The sequence below is a fragment of the Haemorhous mexicanus genome, chromosome 11 (assembly GCF_027477595.1).
Source record: "Haemorhous mexicanus isolate bHaeMex1 chromosome 11, bHaeMex1.pri, whole genome shotgun sequence".
NCBI classification, from domain to species: domain Eukaryota; kingdom Metazoa; phylum Chordata; class Aves; order Passeriformes; family Fringillidae; genus Haemorhous; species Haemorhous mexicanus.
The window spans coordinates 15,509,638-15,536,114 of NC_082351.1; the positions used below are offsets into that span (position 1 = coordinate 15,509,638).

Consider the following 26,477-nt stretch of genomic DNA (forward strand, 5'->3'; position numbering starts at 1 on the left):
AATTATTAGTGACTCTTTAAGGATGCAGATTGTCTGGCTAATGCTGAGCAAGCAGTTTAAATTCTCAAGGAGGTGTTGTGATTTCTGGGTTAATTTTGAGCACTTTCATTAAAATTGTTTTTCCTTCAAGTTACTGGGAAGCTGGTGACACACATCATTGCCTGTGGTCTTTAGAGACACCATCAGTTTGTCATTTCTTAAATTCTAGAGCAGAGTGATGATATTTATTACACATTTTTTCTTTTTTCTATCGTATTTCTAAAGAAAGAAGATACTAGGCAGAAAGATCATCACATCCTTACCTTTTTGCTGTGTTCTATGCCATGACTCCCTTGGCATGATTCCATTTCTCCCCCACACTTCTCATTGAGATTTCCCCTCGAGTCACTTCATGAATAAACCAGTTGTGTTCCCAGCTGTGGGAGAATTCACTAACCAGATGGGTGTCCTCCCCCTTGGCCCCCAGAATGTATGAAGACTCATGATAGCTGGCCAAATACTTCTGCCTGCACAGAAAAGGGCACAATAACCTATAGTGAAGCAGAACTAATTAGTTTACATAAACTACACTTAGTAATAGCAACATGGATGGATGTCAAAGAGATAAAAGCACTTTTACAGATGCAGCAGAAGCATTTGATGTTCTAATGTTGTGTACACCTAGTGTGGGAAATCTGAGCTGTGATTTAGACTTGGAAATGTAGATCCAGTACAGATAGAATGGAGACTGGGAAGCTAAGTTTTCCAAGCAGTGCTTTCTCTGTTTTCTCTCTGGATTTGAGTTGCCAGGTTAAAAATGCAAATGCCCTCTAACTGTGTTTTTATCTGATTTACTTTCAAATTGATTTTGCTGACTTTAAGTCTGAATTCCTGAAGGCTTCCTTCTGGCATTGGACCTTACCTCATATGTGGATCATTACATTATACAGTTTCTTAAAAACATTTAAATAGTTTTCTTCTTTTTCTCCCTCTTTGTCTCCTTTTTTTCTCTCCAGAAATTGCCTTACAGCATGTTTCAATGTTCTTCCGATCAGAGCCAAAGTGGGAAGTAGTTGAACCCTTAAAAGATATAGGTAAGAAGGGCATGTGTGCATGAAAACTTCCCTGATTGTTTTCCCAACTATGAGAATTGTCCTAAGATTCCAATACTGTCTTTGCTTACAGACCTTGTCCTGCCTGTAAGCTGTGTCATTTAGCAGTGTTTAATTAAAGCCCTGCTGACTTTTTTCTTTACTTGTTTTGTAGGTTGGAGAATACGTAAGAAATATTTCTTAATGAAAATTAAGAATCAACCAAAGGAACGGCTAGTGTTAAGCTGGGTATCTATGCTTTGATTTCATACTTAAGTCTTTCTCAATTTCACTCAGTTTGATTTTTGACTACCATGTGTGAGTGATGGGGAGAGAGATTGAGGAGCTCAGGCTTTGAGAGAGTTTTGGAAGCCCTTAGTGTGGTGTGGAACTTCTTGTATTTCTTTCCTCTGGTGGCAAATCCAGTTTGGAAGTTTCTGTGCCTGGTCATTTGTTCCCAAACGTGCACCTCAGGACTCTTTACTTGTAATGATGTAGCTGTTGACCATAATATGAATGTGCTCACTAAAAATAATGAGATGGACCTTTTTAAAGTCATGGGTTTTCCCACTCAGATCTTTATTTGTACTGACAAACTAATAGGTGAGGGGGCATGAATTGCTCCCTTAATGAGAGTTGCTTTTGCTCCTGTGCTGAAATGTTGGTTGTATGAGCACAGCTGTTTGTGACACTTCCTGGAGAGTGCAGGTCACTAAAGCCTGGAGGCTTTAGTGGGAGGAGGGGAGTTTTTCTTGCTGCAGAGGAAGAAGGTGCCTTATCAGTTCCTAATGTACACAGTCCCCCAGTTTAGGGTTGGCAAAGTTCAGTGGTAGTAATGCATGTCAGGTCTGTGGGAGGAAAGAGGCAGTAATACTTATTTATTGTCAGGATGTTTGTATGGCCTTATTCATCCTCCTCAGGTTTCATTTTGTATGTGTAATTTTCTTGCTTGCTCTTCAAAATGCCTTCAAACATGTGTCTTAATTTGCCAGGGTAGAACATTGATCCCATTTTCTGTATGGAATGCAACATGTATTATGATGCCATTCTTTTCCTGTTTACTTCCAGGCTGATCTTGGCCCTGATAAATACTTGTCTGACAGAGACTTACAGTATGCTGTGAAACTTCTTTCTTCCTGTTCTGTGAGTACTGAAGATTTTTAAATTGTGCTAGCACGAAAGTGTGTGTCAAGAACTGATCTTGGAAAAGCACATGTAGCCTAGTTGGCATAGTTTGTAATTTTAGAGTTGCTTTCATTAAAGGTTTGCAAACCTTTTAATTACATTTTCCATATACTATGAGGTAACATGTTCTCAGCACAAGTAATAATCCTGCAGGATTATTACAGGAGATTCAGTGTTGTGGTTGATTTGATTTTTTTCTTCTTGTGAAGTACTGTGAGATCATAAGCTTTTATTTAATCTCCTCAACACCTTCAGGCTGTTAGGATAGTGCTGTTTAGGTGTAATTACTAACCTGTGAGCTGGGGTATTCTCAGGCAGCAGTGGATGAGGCAGTGGAGCAAGTATCATTATTTTTTGGTTCTTTGGACTCAAGACAGGAGCATCTTAGTAGAGCTGCAGTGGAGGGTGTACAATTTAAGCTCCTGTGAAATGCCACATTATAAATCCAGTAGACATCTCTGCCTGAAAAATTGGCATTTTACTACAAAAGGAGTCTCTGGAGTCTATCTTTAAGGATGTTAAGCGTGTGAAAGACTGGCTGAAATATTTTTTTTTTGTTTTTTAATTTATATGTTAATTGAAAAATGTCTTTGGTAAGTTTTCTTTGCATTTACTCCAGGTTAAGACTGAATAACTTGAGTTATTCCATGCCACTGACAGAATCCAATTTACTACTTTAAATATGCAATTCAGAATGATCTTTTCCTACTTGTGAATTAAACACAAATGATTTAAAAAAATCCATCATCTTAAATTTACCTTCAGTTTCTTCTTTTGGTAGCATCCCTATATTTACAAAATCACTTTTGCCACTGCCAACGAATCTTCAGCGCTGGTTATTCGACCATTCAGTGAAAAAGGGACACTAAAGGACCTTATTTATAAGGTAACATCTTCCCCCTACCCCCAAGTCAAATGGCACAACTTCTGCTGGAATGACCATACGTGTTTTTTATCAAGTGTTTGCCATCAATTGCTAAGCAAGCTAAGACAAATAATGACTTTTCTGGGCATGATACTTGATTTGTGTGTTTCTTTTAAAGGCAAAGCCAAAAGACCCATTCCTGAAGAAGTATTGCAATCCTAAAAAAATTCAAGGTCTTGAACTTCAGCAAATAAAAACATATGGAAGGCAAATATTAGAGGTAATTTTTTTTTGCCTTATTTACCAGCTTTTTTGATGCATTATTTTGGAAGCCAACTGGTCAAACTGCAGAAAGTGGACAAAGTTTTGAGTACACAAGCTTTATAAGCTTTATATCAGCAGCAGACTTCAAAGTTAAATGTAAATTGAGATCTGCTGCTGAGTTGAATTTAGACACATTTGTGTGAGCCCATTTATGACCCCCCCCACAAAAATGCAGTTGATATGCATGGAGCTTAAATGGGAGAGAGGTGATAATACAGTCTGTTCCTTGTGTAAAAAGGGAAAGAAATAACTCATAGCCTGCAGAACATTTATTTGTTCTGTTTGTACCACATAAATTTGTGGTTGTTAGTGTGGTTTTTTTTTTTTTTTTTTTTTTTACTCAAGCTGTCATATTCAGTAGAATTTTAAATTTTAGTTTCCAGATCTCTTTGGGAGGTGTCCATAAACCTGCTTTGAGGATCAGCATCAAATATTTGTTTTGTGAAAAGTGCTACCAGTGAAATGGGAATGAATAGTCAGCCAAAGAGGATGTAGATAGAAGATCAAGTTGAGTGAGCATTACAAATGGGGGCCTCATTTATTATGTGTCTGCTTTAGTATTGGAGCACTTAAGTTGATGATTTTATGATCTGATATCATCAGAGCATCTTGTGATAATTCTTCTCTGTTCAATTTCTTTCAGGTATTAAAGTTCCTCCATGAGAAAGGATTTCCTTATGGCCATCTTCACTCTGCCAATGTGATGCTGGATGGGGATACCTGCAAGTTACTGGATCTAGAAAATTCCTTGTTGGGACTCCCATCATTTTATCGATCATATTTTTCCCAGTTTCGGAAAATAAATGTAAGGTTCAGACAAGGAATTCATCTGACTCATGCAAATCTTTGTTCTCAACCTTTGTTTGTGGAGAACTGACTAGAATGAAAAAAACCTCTCTCTAGTCCCTTTTTTTTAATCTGAGCTTTGCTCCATCAAGTTGCCTTTCTGCTTCCTCCAAATCACTGTCTGGCTGCAGAGCAGTTCTGTTGCAGCTCACTGGAGTGAGGCTGAGGCCAAAGGTAAGCAGGTAGAGGGGGAGTGCAGGTGACTGTTTTTATGACAACAGTGCCAGCACAAACAGAGGTAAAGTGCAATTGTTTTAAGATCTCTTTCCACCCTGGTCTGTATTTCATAGAAATTTGCATATTGTCTACTACAGTTTCACTTCTATGTCTGTACAGTGAGAACAGTTATTTACTTTTGCTTAGCTGGGAGCAGAAATCAGCCTTGTTTTTGGTGGAGACTGTGAAAATTGATCAGATGCTTGCAGATTCTAGCTATTCAAAGGTTATTTTTATTTGTTTGAGGGGTGTCTGTTTGACTGCAGGCTTGCAAAGCAAAATATTTATTTAACTGCAAAAATATGAAAACAAATTTGCCCTCTTGCAGTAACATCATTCCCTGCCTTTAGGCTCTCATTGTAATAAATTCTGTGCAGCATCACGAGAGAGCTGCTTGCTGACCTTGCTAAACAAGTTCTACTGTGTTGTCAAAGAAATGATCACAAGTTCATGGTTAGTCCAAATCTGTTAGTGCCATCAAAGCCTCTTATAGTACGAGGAGCCTCTTCTGTTTACACATGATTCAGAAATCTTGGAAATATGCTGCCTGGGAGCTCAGCCTGTATGTACACTTGCACAAACCTAAGGAGGAGTAAAAGAGACTCTCCTAGGTTTGTTTGATATGCATTTTTTCCCATTTTTTTATCTACTTCCCTGTAAAGTGACAGCTGGTTGTTTTATGAATCTCATTCTTTGCTGTTTGACTTAGCTAGGAAAGTGTGCTTGGTTGGGACTTCTGTTGGTGTGTAGATCTCTAAAATGCTTTGTGAAGAGTTTACTACTTCACATATTTTTACAGAACACGACTACACTGCTCTTCCATTTGTACCATCTTGTACAGAAAGACAACAGAGGCTGCTGTAGCTTATAGCATGAAGATTTCATCTGAGCTACAGTTATGCAGGGAAATGGTTGTGGTTAGGAACTGCCTTAATGGTTCCTCTTCTTTGTCTTCACATGCAAGATCACTGGGTTAACCAGTTGTGAAAAACTAACAAGTTGTGGTTTTATTTTATTGTTCCCCCCCAGACTTTAGAGGGTGTTGATGTTCATTGCTTTGGACACTTACTGTATGAAATGACCTATGGAAGACCTCCAGACACCATTCCAGTGGAGACCTTCCCCCCTGCTCCATCAGTGTTTGTTGGTTAGTATGCAGTGCAGAACATCTCAGTCACAGCTGCCTGGGTGCACTCTTAGACTCTACCTAAGCTGAAGAGCTGTGAAATAGCAGCCTGAGATCTTTGCACCCAGAAAGAATTAGCAATTTCATTAAATAGAAAATGTGTTTTTCATCAAATATATGTAATGCATGAGTAAAACTTTTTTAGCTGAGTGATAAAGCAGTGTTTAGCAAGTAATTAGATGCCTGGATTCCCTTGCCTCATGTTTAACATTCTTGAAAAGCTTCTATGTGTAATAGTAATGCTATAATAAAAACCACACGCCACAGAGCTTCATCACTGCTTGCTTGATGCAATACTTAGGGGAGCATCACAAGCAGTACCAAATGTCCATTCTAAATCATTTGCTGTCCTGCTGTGCAAAAATGTGTTCGTTCTTGTTCTTTCTTTGGTAGTGTCAGTGTTGGAGTCCATTCTGACTTGTGAAGCTCTGAAGAATGGGATGCCAACTGTCTCACGGCTCTTACAGATGCCGTAAGTCCTGTTCGACTTGTTTTATACTCATAGCAATGTTTTTAATTATTTTAGGAGGAAGAAACTTTCTGCTCTTGTTCCTCTTTAGGAAGGAAGGTTTGCTTCTTGTTCTGAGGGATGTATCCCAAGTGAAGCTTGATAGGCTTTCTAGAACCCATCCCTTGTTAATACGTGTGTTTAACGTTTCTTTGCCTCTCGATGTGTTGGAGCTGTTACATATGCACTTTATTTAGCATGGTTTGAGTTAATCCAGCCATTAAAGTAATGGAAGCATGATTGAGATCATGTACAGGTTCATTTAAAGGGTTTAGAATAAGGAGTCTTTTTGCATGTTGCCTTCAGACCTACTTCAGAGGATTCTGCTATCAGTTCTCTTAGGACTGGTGAAATACATCTCTTGCTTTGCTCAGCAGTGACATTTAGAGCTGCTCTGGGTCTGAATGTAGAATGGAAGTTCTGTCTGCTTTCTTGCAGGGCTGGTTTAGGGATTCTCTGAAGCATAGACAGAATAAATTTCCTTACAGCCTGCCCTTCAAGTATGCAGTGTAGGGGTGAGGGCAGGCATGGGGGCAAGGCCAGGATGCAGAAAGGGAGCACTGTCAGTCTGCAGTGCCACCCTACCTGCAGTTAGGGCACAGCATTCCAGGGAAATTGCTGTCCCCATGCTGGGACATGTCACCAGCACGCTGAGCATGGAACCAATGTGAGAGAAATAATACAGTGTGTGCTGTAGCTGGGGCCTCCTCAGTGGCAGATTGTCCATACCTAAATCTGGGTCTGCTCTCACAGCACAGATTGCAGTGCCTTTAGAGCCTGCTCTGAGGTTCAGCTTTCTTGGTTGGGAAGAGTCATTGCAGCCTTCAATTCCTCCTTCTCCTCCCCTCCTCTGCTTTTTAGGTGGGAGGTAGAGAGAACAATGTAAGCAGAGTAGAAATACTATAGGAAAACTCTGTGAATACAGAAATTTACAGGTGTTTGAAGATGCTGAATAAACCATCTATACCCAGCTGCGTTTGATATGTAAGATGTTATACTACATTCCCTTCGTACCAATACTCTTTACAAAAGTCTTCCACATAGATATGCAATGCAATTAATGTAATTTAAATATATATTTATTATAACCATAAGAACATGTAATCTGAGAGGGTCGGAAAGTCCTGTAAACAAGGATGAACTTCCATGGATTTTTGAAGTACTTTAAAATTTGCTCTATTTCTGAATTTTTCATTCTCCTGAATTAACTTGATTCTAGATGTGAATTCATTTTCTCTACTATAAGCTTGTGATAATTTTCCATAGTGAACAGCAACTCAGAAATGTTTATTTTGGAGCCAGGATTGAGGTCTCTCTGTTGCAGTTTTCTAGTATATTCTCCAGGACCAAGTATCTTGAAATGGGCTAACCAGTTGATTTTCAGACTACCATTGCCCTCTAGTGTCTTTGTTTTGGATGGAAAAGGATTAATCCTTTATGGTGTTTCTGCTGATACCATAAAGGGGAGAGCAAAAATATGACAATATTTGCTTTAGTGGCCTTTTGTAGAGGACAGGCAAAAATGCAGATATTTTCAAATGTTAAGTTCACTTGATCTTTCACATGTTCCTTGTTAATTCTAAGACAAGGGTTGTGCTAAGAGAAGTTTTTTTAACAAGAGCTGTGATTTTGTTTTGGTGAAATTTAAAATAAAGTCTCTGGAATTTTTTTTTTTCCATAAAAAATCCATTTGCTTTTAAGGAAAAGGATTTCTCTTTTGGGGGGAATCTTTCTCTGCCTGTGATAACTGTACATGTTCTATCCACTTTCAAAATATCTCACACAAACCAGTTTTCTCAGCCATAAGCAGTGGCTACATTCTGAGGGCTGGGTGCTTCTAATCTTACAGCATGCTTAGAAAATAAGAAGCAGTACATAGAAATCTGTGGCCAAGGGTTGAGGACAGAGAAGCAAAAGGAGAAAGAGTGGTTTAAGTGAACAGTACCAATAGTATTCTTGTTCTGGTTTTGCCCGTCTCTTAGGAATAATATTCCTTTTTTTTTTTTTTTTTTTTTTTAATTTTATCAACTCACAGATTATTCAGTGATGTCCTGCTAACAAACTCTGAGAAACCACAGTTCAAGGTAGAGTTGAACACTGATTTTCTGATGTTTGTGGAAGTGCCAGGATGTGGGTAGCTACATATTAATTGACAGAGGGGTTGAGGAGAGCTGGCTTGATTTGCCTCTGGCTGTTGCCATCAGTGTTTGGATTCCTTTGCATCCCTGTCCCTGAGAATGTTGTGCCACCCCTTGGAGGGGAGCACGATGTGACCCAGGGCTGTTCAGGGGCAGCTGCTGAGCTGGAGCCCATTTGTGTGGCTGATGGTGCTGCTGTGTCTGAGCAGAGGCTCTGAGCCCTGCAGGTCCCTTGCAGTGAGAGGAAATGCCATGTCACAGCCACTGCCAGCACCTGTGGAAGCCAGTTCTGCTACCTGAGACCATCAGCACCTTGCTGCCAGCTCCACTGGGGCATTTCAGGGGCCACTTCTGGTCCCACTGGGGAGCTGCCCCAGGGGGCTGATCCTGGAGGATTTGTGCCCTATGTCTTGTGTTGTCAGCCTCAGAGAAATTTGGGGATGTGACTGGAGTCTCAAAGTGGTTATCTATCCTTGCCTTTAGAGTATCCTTCCAGGGTTTGGTGTTTCCTTGTCCCTGCTGATCTGTAGCTAGATTTGGAGTAGAAAAACATTCATCTAGAGTCTTCTTTTCTGCTTCACTAAAGGAGTAGTGTCACATCTTGGGGCTTTGGATGAGAAATGTCATCAGATGAATGGTGAGTTTTGATCAGTGAAGTTGTGCTTTCCTTTATCACATTTTGTGCTATGATTTTGTTCCCCATTCTGTATTAGATTCCTACTAAGCTAAAGGAGGCATTGAAAATCTCCAAGGAATGCATAGAAAAGCGATTAACAGAGGAACAGAAATTGGTAATGTCTACATTTCTTTATTTCCTACAGACATTTCATTTCCCCTTATCACTTTTACATGCAGAAAGTGAGTTTCACTCAGAAGTGATTTTGAGTAATAAAGGCTTTCACCAGCAGATTTGCTTTCCCAAAAATGCAGTATCAGGAGTTGTATAACAGCTGTTGACTGTGTGGCATTTCACTCTTTTAAGAGGTGCAGTTCACAGGTAGTGGCTCCCAAGTTAGAGGATCATTTTAACTTCAGTACAAGTCTGCATCCTCCACCAGAAACAGTAAAGGAAAAACTAGAAATGAAAAAGGAAATCCAAACATAGAAAGTGACTACAATGTGTTTTCTTGTACCTCAAACATTGTTTTCAAACATTTGAGATTTTACTATGGTCTTTTTCTATTTTTTCCTTAATTTTGCAGATTCACCAGCACAGAAGGCTGACAAGAGCTCAATCTCATCATGGCTCTGAAGAAGAAAAAAAGAAAAGGAAGATCTTGGCACGAAAAGTAAGCAATCTTTAAATAGGTTTCTCCCACAGAAAAAGATGTGTTTCTTTTTGTAATGTTTACTATGCACAGGTTTAGCCATATGTACATGACTCTACTTCTTCCTGTGTTTTTCTGCACTACTTCCTAGTTGTTTTCACTTCTTTAGCTAAGGAATAGATTTACTAAAAAGTTCAAGTTACAGTGGTAGCTGACTTGCACGTTGGTGCAGCCTGTTGGAGGTTGCTGAACAAAGCAGACTTGGTTAACAGCTCAGACCCAAATGAGCTGCTCTGCTCTGTCCCCTCCTGGGGAGGTGTTGGAGCCTGCAGCACTGTCCGTGTTCCTCTTCTTTTCTGGGAAGGGGTGTGTGTGTCAGTTTCCTTCCTTTCCCTTGTGGTCAGAGGGCACTGGAGTTCCCTGGGGCCTGGCTGGAGATATTTGAGCACAGAACAGCCTTGCTGCTCTTGTAACCACATCAGTGTGTGCTGGCTATGGGTAGGGGGATGCTGAGCATTGAAAAGCATTGTGTGATACAGTGGATGGCTCTTACAAATCTGTGTGTCAGTTCAATCCTTACCTTTCATAGAAAGTGATTATTCATTCCTATCTTCCATTTCCTCTACTCCCTTTTAAAGAAGTCAAAACGCTCTGCCAATGAAAGTGGGGAAGAACACTCAGCCAAATACAGCAACTCAAATAACTCAGGTAACTACAGAGAGGGGAATTTGCTTCTACACAGCTGTGTCAGGTTTTCTGTTATTAATGTCATCTTCTGTCTGAAAAGATTTGGGATTACCAACACTTTACATATTGGACTACCAAAGTCTGGTACCACTGTTTTGGGTATTTAATAATAAGTAAATGGAGGCCTTAAAAATATTGTTGATGCTATATTTCAGCTGCTGAATTTAAAGTAATGTCTCCTCTCTTCTGTGCCCCATTCCTCAAAAAAATGATCAGTCTCTTCATTCTGTTTGATATTTGAGTTGAATAACAACAACATCCATTACTTGGGCCATTAAATAATTCAGTCTTTAGGGAGACTTTGTGATGATCTGTATTACATAGGAAGGTGTTAAGATGAATGAGAAAATTATGTGTTAAACTGCTGCTTCGGTGCCACATTTTAAAACAAAGCCTTTGACAAACTTTCATTTAGTTAAAAGGTGTGGTTGGTACTGTGGATGAAACAGATTAGCAGAGTTGATTTGCTTGGCTAAAATGTGTCCAAAAGCAGCTTGTTGTGGAGCAGAGCAACTGACTGAAAATCATCTCTTAGGAGAGATGGGGTGCCACCATGCATTGGCACAGCTCTTAAGGTGAGCAGAATTTGCATGCTGTACTCCAACAGCCTAAGCAGCAGAAATGTTTCCCCCTAAGAAATATTGAGTGCATTTCCTGTGCCTTTGGGGCTTCTCTCAAACTCTGTACTATAAAGCCACTGTTGCTATGAATGGGTGTATTTCCCAAGATGTGGAAGCAGGATTGGATTTTCAGTCAATAAAGCTGGCCTACTTCCAGCAATCTCTCTTGTCTATGTTGAACTGCCATGTCACAGCTGTAGTTACTTGATTGTTTTATTCAGCAGGCTCTGGGGCCAGCTCCCCTTTAACATCTCCATCATCCCCCACTCCGCCCTCCACAGCAGGTATGTTCAAGAATCATTACAATTTTAATCTTCTTTATGTTATTTTTTATTCCCTTCTGCCCCTCAGTGGTGGTGTTCTTCCCAAGGATGATCAGGAGATGATGGTTTTCAAGGATGGAGCACTGAGATGTCAGTTACCTTGTGGCAGCCTGAGTGTGGGCATGTGCTCTCTTTTGAGGGCCACGGAGAACCTTTTTGTAACTATAACCTTTCTGAGATACACATGATATGATTTTCCCAGGGTGGACCTGCTTGCTTTGCAGTCTGTGTTACTCCAGGCCTGCCCACATTGCAACTTTCCAGGCATTTTCTGGGCCTCATGTTGCAGTGTGCATTTGTTCTGGTGTTGATGGTCTGCTGACTCTGAAATACTGCTTGTTCATACCTTGTTTCTTTGTTCTTTTTATTCCTGTACTGCTGTGATTTATTTTCAGGAATTTTAGGTGTGACAAATTCGGTGGCTTAAGCTTCATAAATCTCCCCAGTTCTGCTACACTCCATTGATAACCCAGTAGAGATCATAGAAACAAATCTAGAAACAAGACTGATTTGGGTTAAAAATAGTATCTTGATTATTTTTAGTCAGTTCTGTGTTTCAGTTTGCTGGGTGGCTGTGCAGAGAGTTTTGCTAATGTTTAAGACAGGGGTGGGAAGTGATGAAGAATTTGCTTGAGTGGGCAATAGAAATGCTCTGAAAGTTTAATTACAAATCTGAATATTGAGCAGTAGTGCATATTCTTCTGTCTGAATGACTGGAAGAGGAGCACTCGCCAATATTAATAACAAAAGATGTTAACAGAATACATTTCTAGAGAGGAAGCTTTGCCATTTTTTATGGTGACTCTTGCCATAGGATTTCTAGTCCCAGGAACTTTCTCCACAGCACAACTCATTAACCAAAGCAATGCAATCAAATTTGTCTTTGCTGTGGATAGTCTTTCAAAGGACACTGCAGTCTGTGTGATGCAATTCAAATCAGTCATGCTGAAATTCAAATCCGTAATTTCTCCTTCAAGTTGAGGGCATGAGAAGTGTGTCTTGTAGGAACTAACTTCTCCCAGTTAGCCTAAGCAAGAGAATGGCTGTTACTGTGTTGCACAGTAACACTGCTATTCTCTGGGCACACTGACTGTGATTTGGAGAATTTTTTGTGAGTTCTGCTGGGGCTTCCATAAGGAAGTAGCTGAAAAGTGGCTCCAAAATGGACAGATGTTTAGAAAGCATTTTTACCATATAAAACTACTGTTTAGTTATGTTCTGACTTGGACTTCTTGGAACTTGGTTGAAAGCTTTCTCAAGTTTTAAGCATGGGATGCACTTTGGATGCACTTTTATGTGCAGATGTGGATCAAAATAGCTCAGGTTTGTGCTCAAAACTTGTCTCAGTTCAAAGCATATTGTCACAGTGTGTTTGTTGGTCATCTTGTGCCAGTGTGCTCCTGATGACTTGTGGGGATCAGTCCTGTGTGACAAGGTGCTTGTGGCCCTGCCTGTCCTCACACTGGGACATGCTTTAGTGAGCTGATGGCTTGGTGCTGTTTATGAGGTGTAAAGCCAAGTGTCACGTTTTCAGGAATGCTTCTGTGAGTAGAATTTGTAGGAGAAATTTCGGATATTAATTCTGAGAGAAAACTAAATTCTTTTTCACTAGCAGTGTTGTAGTTTTAGCTGTTCTAAGCAAGTCTGCTTTTGCTGCCTTGAGGAAAGACACACTTGTCCCATGGTAGGACTTTGTTTGTAACAAGTGGTGCAACTGTAGCTTGCATTTCTCTCTTCTGATTTCCTTGTACTTCCTAAGGATATTTACCTCTGTACCAAAACTGCTCATGGGTGTCAGTGTGGTGAGATGATTCTCAAAAAGGCATTGAGGCTTTCAATCTGTCTGGTTTGGTATGGCTGTGTTGGAACTGGGGCCTCTCAAAGCATCCTGCTGATACAATACCATGACAAAACTTAGGCTGATGAGGAAAAGTGCCCTCAAGAGAAGCTTTTGCTCTCATCCTGGCCTGTAACTGGTCATGCACAGTGTGAGTGTGTGAGGAGAGAGACACTGACCAAAGGGGAAGGGCTCCAGGCTGGCATGCCCTGGGGAAGGAACCTCCTGCAGGGGGTTTCTCGCCTGTTGAGAGGTTCTTTGTCTCTGAGCAAAGGCTTTGTGAGGTTTAGCTTTCAGCAGAGTGCTTGGGAGAGTCGTTGGAAAACAGAGTGAGGAATAAAACCATGGATGGCTTCTGCTGTGTGATGGCAGCTGCAGCTGCAGGACTGAGAGCAGGGCCTGCTCTGAGGGGAAGGGTGTCTCTGGAGATGTTGGCTCTCATGGGCTGTTCTCACTGGTGAGAATGTTTTGGACTGGTGGTGTTGTAGGTTCTTAGCTAAATAACATATTTGAAATACATTGTTAGATCATGCAAGTGACTCTAATGTAACATCCTGTGTTTCTGACATTCTCCTGGTGTGGTTCTTTTTTCCCCCACAATTCTTTGCTTCTGCTGTGAAAATCTGTTCATTTTCTTTGGGGTTGTGAGCAGTGGCTAGGATCAGAAGGGGTGCAGATCAGTGTGGTATGGGTTATTTAAAATTTCATTGAATATTTTCTAAATTAAATTAGCCTGTAAGATACAGCAAGATCTCTTTCAACAGAGGAAAAATTTGGAGGGTGTCACTTTTGCCTCTCTGGACTTCCCTGCAGGAGTAGTGAAAGAATTGTACCTAACAATCTTTTCCTGTGCCAGTTGTTCTGAATCCTTCAGTATGACATGTGCTTCATTGGCACCCTTATGGTGCATCTTTCCTGCCCCTCACCTTCCTGTAAAACAGGTGGAATGCTTCAGGAAGTGCTTTTCCTGAGTGTCTCTGACCACATGTGTGGATACAGGTGTTAATACAGCAGGAAGTGTTTCTTGAACTGAATGGATTTCATCTTGTGTGGCTAATCTTCCTGCAGATTTCTTTCTAAATCTCTCTAAATGCACTTTAATCCTGTAGAGCTTGAATATTATGGCATGTGCAACTGAAAGCATGGATGTTGTATTTGTTGATCAAGTAAAATAATGCTTAGAGCATGGAAAATTGTGGTTCATTTTTCAGAATTGAATGAAGTTTTGTAAATGTAATATGAAATAGTCAATTTGCTGTCCTCATATTTGTCAGTGAGTAAGAATGTATTGACTTCTGTACTAACTTTTCAGCTAACAGTGTCTGTTTTTCTTACTTTGACACGAGAACTGGCTGATTAACTTGTGTCCTCTCTCTTTCTCTGCTGTCTTCAATAGAGCATGCATCATTTTGAACGTGAATTTTCGGAAAAGTAAGCTAATGCTGATTTATCTCTTTAAAGATGCTCTGTTTCTGAATGGGAAAGTTGGATGCAAATCTTGAAGTTGCTTAGTATTGGGAGGGAATAGAAGAAAAAAAAATCTGAATGTTCTTACAGATTATTTTAATGAAATACAGCATCTTTAAAAACTATCACTAAAATTATTTTCTTTGTTCACATCCCATTCTCAGCCAAGTTTTTAATGCTGTTTGCACAACTGCTGTCACTTTAAATTCATAATTAAGTTTTTGTTTCAATTCAGGCATCAAGTTTACAGCATCTGATTTACTTCCTATTCCTTTTAACACACTCTTTTAACAAAAATGTCCCTGTAAAAACCCTTGGTAAGTTCTTGTTTGAGTGTTTTATTCTTACAACTGCATGAATGAATAAAATGTGTGTTTGCAGGCAATGTCCTTCAACATTGGTATTGGAAGGACCTAGTAATAGCTAAGCACTTGTTTCAAATGTTTTTTGTAGTAAATACAGGAGAATATTTCACTGTAAGGCAGAACATTTTCCTCTGTAGATGGAAATGTATATGAATGCATGTGTGTGAACTCAGATTTCTTTTGCACCACTCATGTCAAGAAGGGAAGGACAGCTTGGTGTTGATTACCTAACTGAAGTGAATGGATTTGAAGATTTTTGAATCGAGCTCTTAATTAACAGGTTCAATATGTAATGTCATAGCTAGTCAGATGCCATTCTGAACCCTGAGTGTATTTATGTCTTACAGCAGAGCTCAAGTGTAAGCTGTAATTCTCTGTTAGCAGTTTCCCAAGAGTTTATCTACGTGATGTTCCCAGCTCAATTTTTCAATACTAGTGAGTCCTGAGGAATTTAACAACTTTCCAGGAAGAAAGGTGATCTCTGCCCCTACTTCCCTGTCTTTTCTACTCTTGTAAAATAACCATACCAAAATTTGAAGATAACACATGAAATCTTGGCCTACTAATACTTAGTGATCCAAGCATTTTGTGTCTTTTTTGCCCTCTGTGTGTCAAACACGTGCCTTCTTTCACACATTACCACTGTATTTCTGTTCCCTGGCCACTGCTTTCGTGGTCATTCCCTATTGCATCTTGTACAACTACTTGCATAGTCTCTTTCAGCCTCACCTTGCAATTCCAGACAAAAATCTTGTCTTTGTTCTCTGCAGTTCTTGCAGCTCTTTGATGCGTTTCTTTTGTGATGAGCTGGTGCTTTCACAGCAGTTCACCTGATCTGTTTGGAGGAAGGTTGGTGCACCAGTCCTGCAGGGTGCTGCTCTGACCACTTCAACCACTAAATGGCTACTTGGACTGCTCTTGGTCTTGTTCTTCCTTTGGCCAAGTGCCAAGTTTTTCTTTCCTGGCATCCATCCACAAGACAAACAGGACTCTAGTGCTGGGAATGTTATGTCAGTATTTCTAAAAGTAAATTGATGTACATCTTTAGCAAGTGTAAAAAGCAGATTTGTGTAAGTTAGAATGCCCCAGCATGCAATTTATTTCACTTTGTGCTGCCATTGTGTGAAGTTTTGGTTACCTCAGAAAGCAGTTGATTCACATGCAACAGGCAGGTCAAATTGTTTCAGTTGATCTCTGGTGTTTCCATTAGAACTTGAATATTTCCTCTGGAAGGGAAGAGAGTGAAGATGAGCTCAATGTGTACTTCAATGCTTTGTTTTCACAGAAGGCTTTTGTGCCAATGGGAATTTCTCCTGAAGAGCTGGAAGTGCTACAGTCACAGCACATATTAATGTAGTCTGCCAAAATTGGATGCTCTGTGTGAATACTCTGCATTTTGAACTTGCTCTCATATGGGAAAAGTCTTTCTTCAAAGACTGGTACAGATAGAAAATGAAGGAGTTTTGAATTATGTCTTTCATCTAGTATAACTGCTTGTTTTAATAACAGCAGTTCTGTTTTTACTATTACTTGTTAGCCTAAAAACAATTGTTGATGAGGAATTGACAGACAAATGGAGTGCAGAGAACTTTTGTCAGCTTTTTCTGTAGTTGAGCTTTATCCTTTATCAAATCCCTTTTGAGTCTGAGTGGCATAATGTTACATAATTACTTGATATTTGCTCACTTCTACCAAGCAGTTCACTTCAGGAATGAGAGTCTCTTGGTTGCCTTCATGTTGTTTTACTTGTCCAGTATCACAGTTCTTGCCACTTCCCAGTACATTCCTCTTTGCAGGTCAGAGCTACTGGAAGCAAGTGTTAATAGGTGCCATTTGTCTCTTCAGTCTTCCTGTGGCATAACTCATGATCTAGATGAGAGTTCAAATTCACTGCTGAGCAGTACCAGGATATTAATCATTATGCCCCTACTCCTTCCAAAATATGAGACAAGATGGCCCATTGTTATCTGACTTGTGTAGCAGTGATGGTGCAGTGTGCCGCAGCAGAGCTGCACAAGATCAGGGTGCTTGGGAGAGTGCCTGGGGCAAATGAGGGAGGCCACTTGGCTGGGTCTGAACTGCCAGGAAACAGCTCCATGCAGCCCTCACTGCTGGAGCAGCTGCACATTCCACTGTGGGCTCTGGCTTCCCAGGGAGTCAGGACTGGACGCTGAGGTTGGATGAGAAGCAGGGAGTGGATGTGGCTGGCATAGAGAGCAAGGGACAGAGTACAAAGGTGGGAACAGGAGAGGCAGGCTGGAGGTGTGTGTGACAGTGTTGTGATTCATTCAGTCTGTCAAAACAACCATGTGTTACAACATATTTGGAGAAAGTCAAACAGAACTTTGGAAGTGTAAAAACACTTCCAGAAAACTCTATCTGCAGTTAGTACTTTAAAAATGAGGTATAATCTGGCCAAGCAGAATGGTCATCACAGATACTACAGTGATGTGGTTCTTCATTCATAAGATTGTAAAGTGAGTTATGTAAGAACAGGAAGTAAAATTTGCTTCCAGTCTTCGTTGATGTTCGTGTCCCACAGAACAAACTGCCTCACTAGGGACAAACAGGAGAAGCTGAACCTGGGACGTTCCATTCAGCAATCTCTGTTTTCCTCGGTGCAAGATCACATATAAGTCATGTTCTGCATCTGAGTCCTGAGGCCCTTCAGGCTTCATTTCAGAGGTATCTCAGATGCCATGATAACTCACCTGCAGATAGAGGGATCTGATCACTTTGGCATCTTCCATCTGTTCTGTTCTTCTCACTCCACTTGCATTCAAGGGATGATGGGATTAGTGCAGGACTGACCAAGTCCAGCCACGCAGCTGCAGGCCGCTGGGGCAGGGCATGCCTGGCATAACCAAACTCCATCTTCTCTCCCCACCTTCTCAGGAGCATCGTCCATTCCCCCAGCCCCGCCACCCCCGCCCCCAGCAGCTCCGCCCCTGAGCACAGAGGCGCCCACGGCGCGGCCAGAGGTCAGCGCCAGCCGAGGAGCCCTGCTCAGCTCCATCCAAAACTTCCAGAAAGGAACTCTGAAGAAAACACAGACGTGCGACTACAGCGCTCCCAGGATCAGCTGAGGCCACTGGTCACTCCAGGATTCAATTCCCTCTCCCCCTCCTGTGCTGACCCTCCTGACCAGCAACTGACCCACCAGCACACAGCAGCTGCAGCTCCCCTCTCCCTGGTTTCAGCTTTCCTGAGTAGCAGCACTGCCTGCCCGAGCTGCTCTGCCCTGCTGGGATAAGTACTCCGGTCTTTACTTGGCTGCAGGAACTGTGTTCTCTAGCTGCAGCTTCAGGGGTACAGCAACTCCTGTATAGCTGAATAAAAAAAATCTGAAAATAGGAATGACCATGATGACAGTAAATTAATGCATTTTTCCTAGCTCCATTCCAACCCATTTTTCAAATTACAGGAATGTAGTTTTAGTCTGCTCAGTTTTTCAGCTCTTTTCATGCACTTGTAACTCATCTTAATTCTTGCTGCATGGAGTCAATGATTTGTTTTACATAATCCGACCCTTAAAACATACTGCACAGGTGAGGGAACTGGAGAATTAAATCTTATTCCCACCATGTTTTGCTGGTGGAATTAAAATGCTGTCTCATGAAGCTTGTTTAAATGGACATCCTACCTGCAACTCTAGGGGAAAGTGTTTTTTAAATGAGGAAGCAGATGAAGTGGGAGGTTTTTGGGCACTGGGATGTTATTGTTGATTTAATTAAATGAAAAAAGTTACTTCAAGTTTAATTCTATCATTTAAACTTTATTGCAAGATCCTTTTTGATTTAAAACCTTAAACAAATTGCACTTTAAAGGATTATAGATAATCCATTTTTTTAAATTCAAGTACATCAGTGTTTGTTACTATGCAGAGAATGTCTGTACAAAGTTTCATGTAACCTGTGATATTCATTTTTATTAAAATGTTAATGGAATTCCTTCAGCAGCATGTGGTGGGTATGTTCTGGTGGGATTCAACCTCCAAGCCAGACTCCCAAGAACTAAACAGACCTCTGCTAAAGGAAATAGCCTGGGGAGTATTCCTGGCTCTGCAGAAACAGGACCCAAGCTCTTCTGTCTGCTCACAGAAGATCCTCTCCCCCAATTTACCTGAGGGGCAGAGCAGACCCTGCTGCACAGGCTCCTCAAGGCAGCTTTCCCTCTGTACCAGAAGCTGCTGAGGGAAGCCTGGCAGAGCTCCCTGGGCTGCAGTGATCTCCAAAGGCTGCTCTGAATGTGTCCCAGCTCTTCATACACACTCCACACACCTGCTGCTTAGTTTATTCAGCTGCACTGAGCCTAACTCATTGTGCACTGCAAGAGCTATAGTGAGAGTGTGCTGTTGTCAGCCCAGGTGGGGAGTTCAAAAAAAAAAAAAAAAAGAAACCACAAAAAACTTGAATAGTAAAAGCAAAGCATCTGGGAATTTTTTTTTTTTTAATCACTGTCATGTGGCAGCCAGTAAGGCATTGTTTCCCATCACATGGTAGAAAGGTTCAGGATCTTTATTTCAGCTCTTGTACAGAAGCCTTTCTGCACGTGCAGAGTGCTCTTCAAACCAGACACAGCCACCATCTCTTAACCCAGCCCTGGGCTGCCACAGCCTCTGCTCAGAGCTGCAGTGAACTGCTGCACTGACAGGCTGGGCTTCAGTGATCAGCCTGATCATTGCTCTTTAATGAGCCTTGCAACCACAGGCTCCTGCAGCTGTGCAGCATTCAAGGCCTGCTCTTGCTCTCTGCAGCTCTGCACTCAATCACTGCTGCAGCAGGTTCAACACAGCTCCTCTGGTACTTAAAAGCCAAGCAAAACCAGAGGATTATTCCCTTATTCTGAATTTAGAATAGGGTTTCTCCACAAACAGCAGCACTAACCCAGCTGTACTGTTGAACAAACAAGCATTACCACATGGTTGCAGACAGAAAGTGTGGCTTGGGGGTGTAACCCCATATAAATATTTTGGGAGGTCACTATACTTTCCCCACTGTACAAAAGATCATGGAGCTTATACAACAGACATTATGCATACAACATGCCCAACACCGAGAATGCCTTGTAGAGCAGGATTTTAAAACATCTATTTACAACTTACATATTCAAAGTTTTTTTCACTGCAAATACTATATCCTTCACTTGAGGTATGCTGTTATCCTCTAAGATTTTTGCATAAGGCATAGGGACATCAGCACCGGTGACACGCACAGCTGGAGCATCCAAGTAGTTAAAGGCAGGTCCTAAAACAGAAGACAGTGTCAGGCTGCCAAGTACTATGGTTTTATCTTGATTCAATTTCTGAATCTTACTCTATTTAAACCATTTTGTTGCTGTAGCTCTAATATTCTAGAAAGCAGTGTTCTGGCTTGTTTGTGTTCATGCACTCTGGGGTTTGGTCACCCACCCCGTGAAAATCTCTAGAGTAAGACAGCTCCAGCTCATCTGATACAACCTCTAACTCTGCTTTTACCTGGCTTCATCAAGAAAAATCAGGATTTAGAGTAGGGAATGAGATCAGTGTGCTGTGGAACTCAGTACCTTCCATGATCCTGGCACAGATTTCAGCTCCTACTCCAAACTGGGGCCAACCTCCTTCTACAGTGACCAGATGGTTTGTCTTGACCACGCTGGCTTCCACTGTCTCCATGTCCATGGGTCGAATGGTTCGCAGGTTTATGACCTGGGCAAAGGCAGAGTGTGAGCCTGGCTGTGTCCTGAGCCTGTGAGCCACCACTGTCTGGGTACAGGGCCCCTCAGCACTTCCAGCTGTTCTGACTCCAAAGACAAGACAATTATTCATTTCTAACTCAGAAATGTGAAAGGCACATGCTCTTAGGGCACTTCCAAGTATTAAGACCCTTGCAGTTAATACACTCAAGTTTTGCAGAACTTGAACAAGTAGATGCTACTTTTCCCCCCACTTCAGGGAAATAGAAAAATAACCCAAACCTCACTCACCTCACACTCTACACCTTCTTTAGAAAGTACAGCAGCTGCTTCCAAACAATGGCCAACAGGTCTTGAGTGTGCCACTAATGTAACATGAGTTCCTAGAAGAGAAACAAGTGTTAGAAAAAAGCTTCTTGAGATTTAAGGCTTTTTTCTAGACCTCAGGCTCCTTTCAAGGTAGCATTAGGATTCACTTGCAAATTTAAGGTTCTTGGGTTTATTTCAAATACAGAATCCAGACATAGTATGAAGAGAGGAAGGACCATGTTAAGACACAAATTTTACCCTTTAATTCAGGGATCTGAAGAGGTATTGAATAGAGTTTTCAGATTATCCTATTCAAATGTTCATATAATTCAGAGGTAAATTATGAACAGGTGGGCTGAAACACTACAGTGAGTGATCTCTTTTTGCATTTTTGACCAAAATCACATACTTAGGTGAGGAAAAAACTGTTTCAGCCATCACCTACACAATCTATACTACAGAACAAATCCTTTATGGATTTGTTCCATATCTCAGCTTAAACTAAGCTGAGATATGGACAATCTGGTAATATTTCCTTGTAAGGGCAACAGAACATGAAACCACACTACTGGATAAAAGAACATTTGAATACTTAACATTTGAAATACTTTTCTGTACCTTGAATAGATGAGAGGTTAAGAAAAGTCTCCAAGCATGTCAATTAATAAAGAAACAAATACATTCTCAGCTTACCTTGCTTTTCTATTTTAGCTTTCCCAATGGGAATAACAAATTCCTTTGACTGTGCCTGTTCAGACATTTCAAAGGGAACACCATAGAGTAATTCACTTTCCAGCATCACAACTAGAAAGAAACATAATTGGGTTAGTGTGTACAGCTGCAGGCACAGGCCTGCACTGACCATTAACAGTCCTGCAGCTCAAGACAGCAAACCCACCCAGGCAACAAGGGAGTGAGGACTATGTTTGCAGAAGGAATTTAAAAAAAAGTAAATCTAAGTCTTTACTTCAATAATCAATTATTTAAAAAACTTCTACAACTGCTCTGAAATGAGGTGAGCTATTTTACTTTCTGTACATGACAATATAATCACTAGTTTTAGAAAGGTCTTATACTTTTAAAAAAAGTTTCTAAAAAAATAAAGTCAAAGGTTGCCCTGCTCTTGAATAAGGACATTCTGAATTTATCATTTGAATTTCATGATCTGTAAAATTGAGTTACATAGGTACTAAATATGCAGGAATATAATAATTCTCTTAACTCATCTTCACCCTTTTTAACCCCTTTATGATAGATTTGTAAATGCTCCCAGGTTTCCTGGTTGATACCAATCTAGCACTAAAGCTGTGCAGCTGGCAGCAGCACAAAATCAGTCTACTGTTAGCATAGCAGGGGACTGTTATCTGGCAGCTAGTAAGGGAAAATCAGGTATTGTTTCCCATCATATAGTGGAAAGGTTCAGGATCTTTATTTCAGCTCTTGTACAGAAGCCTTTCTGCATGTGCAGAGAGCTCTTCAAAGCAAACACAAAGAGAAAAGCATGAATCCCTCTGTGTCTTCTTACATACCCTAAAACTACAGTAAGCCAACTGTGAGTGCTTCAGGGTTTAACCAATCTTTGTTTTGTGGGGAAAACCAGACATTCCTTAGGATCGAGTGCCAGGTATTGCTACCTGCTCATGCCCACCTGGATTATCATCCCGGATGGATGCTTTCAGCAGCCCTTTGGCATCCTCGGAGCTCCAGGGGCTGACGACTTTGAGGCCGGGGCAGTGGCCGTACCAGGCAGCGAAGCACTGCGAGTGCTGGGCAGCCACGCCCGCCGAGGCGCCGTTGGGGCCGCGGAACACGATGGGCACGGAGATGGAGCCCGCAGACATGTAACAGCTCTTGGCAGCAGAGTTGATCACCTGATCGATCGCTTGCATCGAGAAGTTGAATGTCATGAATTCACACACTGGTCTCAACCCTGCCTATTAAATGCATTGAAATATGGTTTTTGACATAAAAACAGTCTAATTTTTAAAACCAGAAGTAGAGGAATGCAAATGTACAAACCATAGCAGCACCGACAGCGATTCCTGCAAAGCCCATCTGAAAAAGAGGGAAACCAAGGGATGAGGACCAGGGAGCAGCTGATGGAGGGATCACCAGGGTAGGAGAGAAGGTAGCCTCACCTCGGATATCGGGGTGTCGATCACCCTTTTGTCCCCGTACTTCTTCCAGAGGCCCCTGGAGATCTGCAGGATAGGATAAAGGAGTCAGGGCCCGCCTGAAGCCCTTTCCCGGGCCGCCAACGTCTCCCACGTACCTTGTAGGCGCCATCGTACTGTGCCACCTCCTCGCCCAGGAGGAAGACGCGCTCGTCCCGCTCCAGCTCCTCATCCAGTGCCTGGTTCAGCGCGTCCCGCACCGTCACCTGCGAGACAGCGGCGGGCGGGCTGAGCGGGGACCCGCTCCTCACATGCCGGGAGTCACCGCAGCCCAGGGGTGAAGTCACCTCACCGCCCGCCCGCCCCGGGGCCGGACCCTTCCTGAGGGGCGCGAGCCTCCCTCCGAGGGCAGCCCTCCCCGCTACCTGTATGGCGGCGGGCGCGGACAGGCGGAGGCCCCTGCGCTGCTGGAGCCGCTGGAGCGGGGCCCGGGCGCTGCGGCCGTGCGGGGCGAGGCGGGCGCCCAGCGCCAGGTGCCGCAGGGTCGCCGCAGCTGCCGCCATCTTGCTCGTGTCCTCTCGCCCTGGGCAGCCTGGCCCCGCCTCCCCGGCTCTCGCGAGAGGTTCCGCGGCGTGCGGGTGGCGGCGAGAAGCGCGCGGCCTTCTTGCGCCACTTCCGGCACCGGGGCCGTGCGGGGACCCCCGCGGGGCCGCGCGTGGCGCGCGCCCGAACGCCCCGGCCGGGCCCGCGCAGCCCCGCGGGGACGCGCCCGCGGGGACGGCCCAGAACCGCTGGGCGGTTCCTGGGCGGCGGGAACGCGCGTCCCGGCCGCGCGCGTCCGCCCCGCCCCGTCACCGACCGCCGGGGCGGGGCTCGCCGGGACACTCCCCCGCGCCGTCCCCGCCCGCGCCGGCGGCTCGCTCCGGGCTCGGGCACAGTCCCCGCCTCTGCTGCCGCCGGGCTCCGCCTGAGCGCCGAGAGCTGCGCCCGTGAGTGCCGGGACGGGCAAGGGGCACGGGGCCGAGCCCCGGGGCTGCCCCGGCTCGGGGGGCGGTGCGGGGCGGGGGCCGCGGCCGCGGAGGGCAGCGCGTCACGGCGGGACGGGCGGGGAGCGGTGCAGGTGCCGCGCCGGGCTCCCGGGGCCGTGCCCGGCCGGGCTCAGGGAGCGGAGGCCCGAGTTCGGGTGGGGATGGGACCGGTGTTACAGGGAACAGGGTCCCGTTCCCTGTCGGGCGCGGGGGATGCCCGGTGGGAGCCGTGGTGCCCGGCGGTGAGCCTGGCAGGGAGGCTCCGGGACCCGGGGGCTTTGCTCCGGACCGGGAGGGGAGCGGGTCCTGCTTCCCCACCGGGAGAGGAGACAGAGCTGGGACTCTGTTCGGGGGTGGGGGTCAGGCCGTGGACTCATGGGTCACTTGCGGAGAGAGAGGCAGAACGGGTTAATTCCCAGCATCTTTGCTGAATCACTGTGATCCGGGGGAGAGTTCTTTTACCACGATCTCGTTGGCTCTTCTGGGATGGAAACGGGCACTTCCCGGCTCCTCCTGAAGCCCTGGACCCCACTCTGGGCTTTTAGGGGAGATTTTTGTCCCGTGCTGCTGTCACTCCTTGGTCCGTATGTGTGCTAAGCCCCATCTGTGTGCAGGGAGACTCGGTGTTTCTGACACCTGCCTGCCACCTAAACTGTTCAAAGACATGTTTCCTCAATGGAAAAATACTGGTTAATATCACAGAAGCCAAGTATATGGACAAACCCCAATTATTATCACAGGTCCTGGAAGCCTGAGTGCCCTGGGTTGCTTTAGCAGGACCAGGCTGGATATTGGAGTCTTCCTTTGGGTCTCTTATAGGAGGGCCAAAGTCATACTGGGTTGTGGGCTCTTCCAACAAGAAGCAATTGAAATAAAGGTTTGGAATCAGGACTTAAAACAGGATGTCATAGAGCTCCTTGGGGAAGGGATGGAAACTTTAGGAGCTTGGAATTTATAGTGAAGCAATTAAACATAAAGGAGTGAAAATGTTGAGTGGCTAGCGTGAGCGTTTTTCCATCCTGCCTGAGGTAAAGACTGAGTATTAGTAAAAAGCAACCCAAGAAAAGCAAGAGCTAAGTTAACTTCTAATAAACTGCATTAGTCATGATAAACTTGACATGTGTAGAAGGCAGTAGGTGCTTTCTTTAGTGAAGCTGATTTGCTGAATTGCCAGAAGATTTGGTAACTGGTGGTTTTGAGAACGCTCCTCCTCCTCCTCACTCCCCTGGTTAGGGTGGCACAGAGCTGGAACTCGGGATGCTCTGCAGACCATCAGCTCACTGTAGTTTGGTGGAGGAGAACAGTCAGCACTGGTGCTGCTCAGTGTTTGTCAGTTCAGGTGAGTCACCAATAATTTACAGTAAGAACTTGCCTTTCAAATTTTCTGACTGGCTGGGAAAGAGGTTATGCCTGTACAGCCTAACTGTGCTGGTGGATGGAGTTTCTTCTCATCTTGTGAGATCTAAGTGTGAGAGGCAGAGGGAGCTCACAAAGGGGGTGAGTAGCTGAAATGCCAAGTGTATGTCAGAGTCTTACCTTGCTCTTTTTCATTTTTAAGTTGCCACTGGTAGAATTCCTTCCATCTCTCTATTGACATAGGAATCAAAGATAACTCTTGAGGTTAAACAGCCTGTGCTGGAATATTGATACCAAACTGCCCATGAAAGACTATTGCCACAAGTAAATCCCTTAACTCTTTTGTTTGAAAAACTAGGTGAGGAACATTCAGAGCAAATCCGGTGGTCTGTGCCTCTTGACTTACAATGGCTTGATGTATTTCTGCTCCTCCTTTGAGTAACTGCACCATTGCAGGGGTCTCTCCAGGAGTGGTGGTAGCCTGTAATCCTGGCAGTGTGAATGCCTGGCAGGGCTGCTGGCATCCCTGGCCTGGCCTGAGTGTGTGTGTCTGTGTGTCTGTGTGTGTGTTTTTGCAGGTGCAGACGTTCATCTGACTCGTAAATGCTTTCTTTGAATTTCAGCTTGCAAACTGGTTTGCAGCTCTGTTCTGGGAGAAGCTCTGCTGGAGTTAGTGGCACTACCTGTTGCAGCAGTGTTGCTGATAAACAGCCCTGTAATCCTCTGAGTCATAACATATGAAATAAGAGCGAGCATTTTATAAATGCAGGTATCCTGTTTGGTGTCTCGGGTATAAAGTGATGACCTGAGTGCTTTTCTTGCTTCTCACTGTGCCATTCCAGTTCTGGCTGTGCTGGGCTGTGGCAGGAGCCCCAGTGACTGTGTCACTGCTGTGTGTCCTCTCCCTGCACACAGAGCAGTGTCACCACAGCAGGACTGTGGTTTGACACCATCCGTGCACTTCTGCTCCCACCAGAGAGGGACATCCCATTTGGCTGAACTGTGTCAGCAATTTGTCTGACTGAATTTCAC

At 43.5% G+C, this 26,477-nt stretch overlaps 2 protein-coding genes across 9 annotated transcripts in view; one reads left to right on the forward strand and one right to left on the reverse strand.

Annotated features, from left to right (window-relative positions):
* Positions 1-26,477, forward strand: part of PXK (PX domain containing serine/threonine kinase like) — a 43,706-nt gene that overhangs the window by 14,355 nt on the left and 2,874 nt on the right. The window contains exons 5-18 of one of the 8 annotated variants that reach the window (XM_059856679.1): positions 996-1,073; positions 1,246-1,319; positions 2,139-2,213; positions 3,037-3,141; positions 3,299-3,400; positions 4,088-4,249; positions 5,536-5,653; positions 6,086-6,164; positions 8,236-8,284; positions 9,052-9,129; positions 9,541-9,627; positions 10,245-10,314; positions 11,195-11,257; positions 17,861-18,920. In XM_059856679.1, the coding sequence (XP_059712662.1) occupies positions 996-1,073; positions 1,246-1,319; positions 2,139-2,213; positions 3,037-3,141; positions 3,299-3,400; positions 4,088-4,249; positions 5,536-5,653; positions 6,086-6,164; positions 8,236-8,284; positions 9,052-9,129; positions 9,541-9,627; positions 10,245-10,314; positions 11,195-11,257; positions 17,861-18,051 (1,331 nt within the window). In that variant the 3' untranslated portion in view covers positions 18,052-18,920. Of the gene's footprint in view, positions 1-995; positions 1,074-1,245; positions 1,320-2,138; positions 2,214-3,036; positions 3,142-3,298; positions 3,401-4,087; positions 4,250-5,535; positions 5,654-6,085; positions 6,165-8,235; positions 8,285-9,051; positions 9,130-9,540; positions 9,628-10,244; positions 10,315-11,194; positions 11,258-14,529; positions 14,898-17,860; positions 18,921-26,477 lie in introns of those variants that run through there. The other 7 variants (XM_059856680.1, XM_059856683.1, XM_059856681.1 and 4 more) reach the window with 7 other exon arrangements.
* Positions 19,462-23,639, reverse strand: PDHB (pyruvate dehydrogenase E1 subunit beta). The gene is made up of 9 exons (XM_059856687.1): positions 23,487-23,639; positions 23,220-23,327; positions 23,086-23,148; positions 22,967-23,002; positions 22,596-22,881; positions 21,641-21,751; positions 20,930-21,021; positions 20,510-20,651; positions 19,462-20,211 (listed from the first exon to the last, which is right to left on the reverse strand). The coding sequence occupies exons 1-9, from the start codon at positions 23,622-23,624 to the stop codon at positions 20,066-20,068; spliced, it is 1,122 nt and encodes a 373-aa protein (XP_059712670.1). The 5' UTR covers positions 23,625-23,639; the 3' UTR covers positions 19,462-20,065.

Coding starts and splice junctions, on each gene's coding strand:
- PDHB (XM_059856687.1), bottom strand. CDS start 23,624: ATGGCGGCAGCTGCGGCGACCCTGCGGCACCTGGCGCTGGGCGCCCGC. Junction 23,149..23,219: donor AGTACGATGGCGCCTACAAG/GTACGTGGGAGA, acceptor CCTATCCTGCAG/ATCTCCAGGGGCCTCTGGAA. Junction 20,212..20,509: donor CTGTGCCAGGATCATGGAAG/GTACTGAGTTCC, acceptor CTTCTGTTTTAG/GACCTGCCTTTAACTACTTG.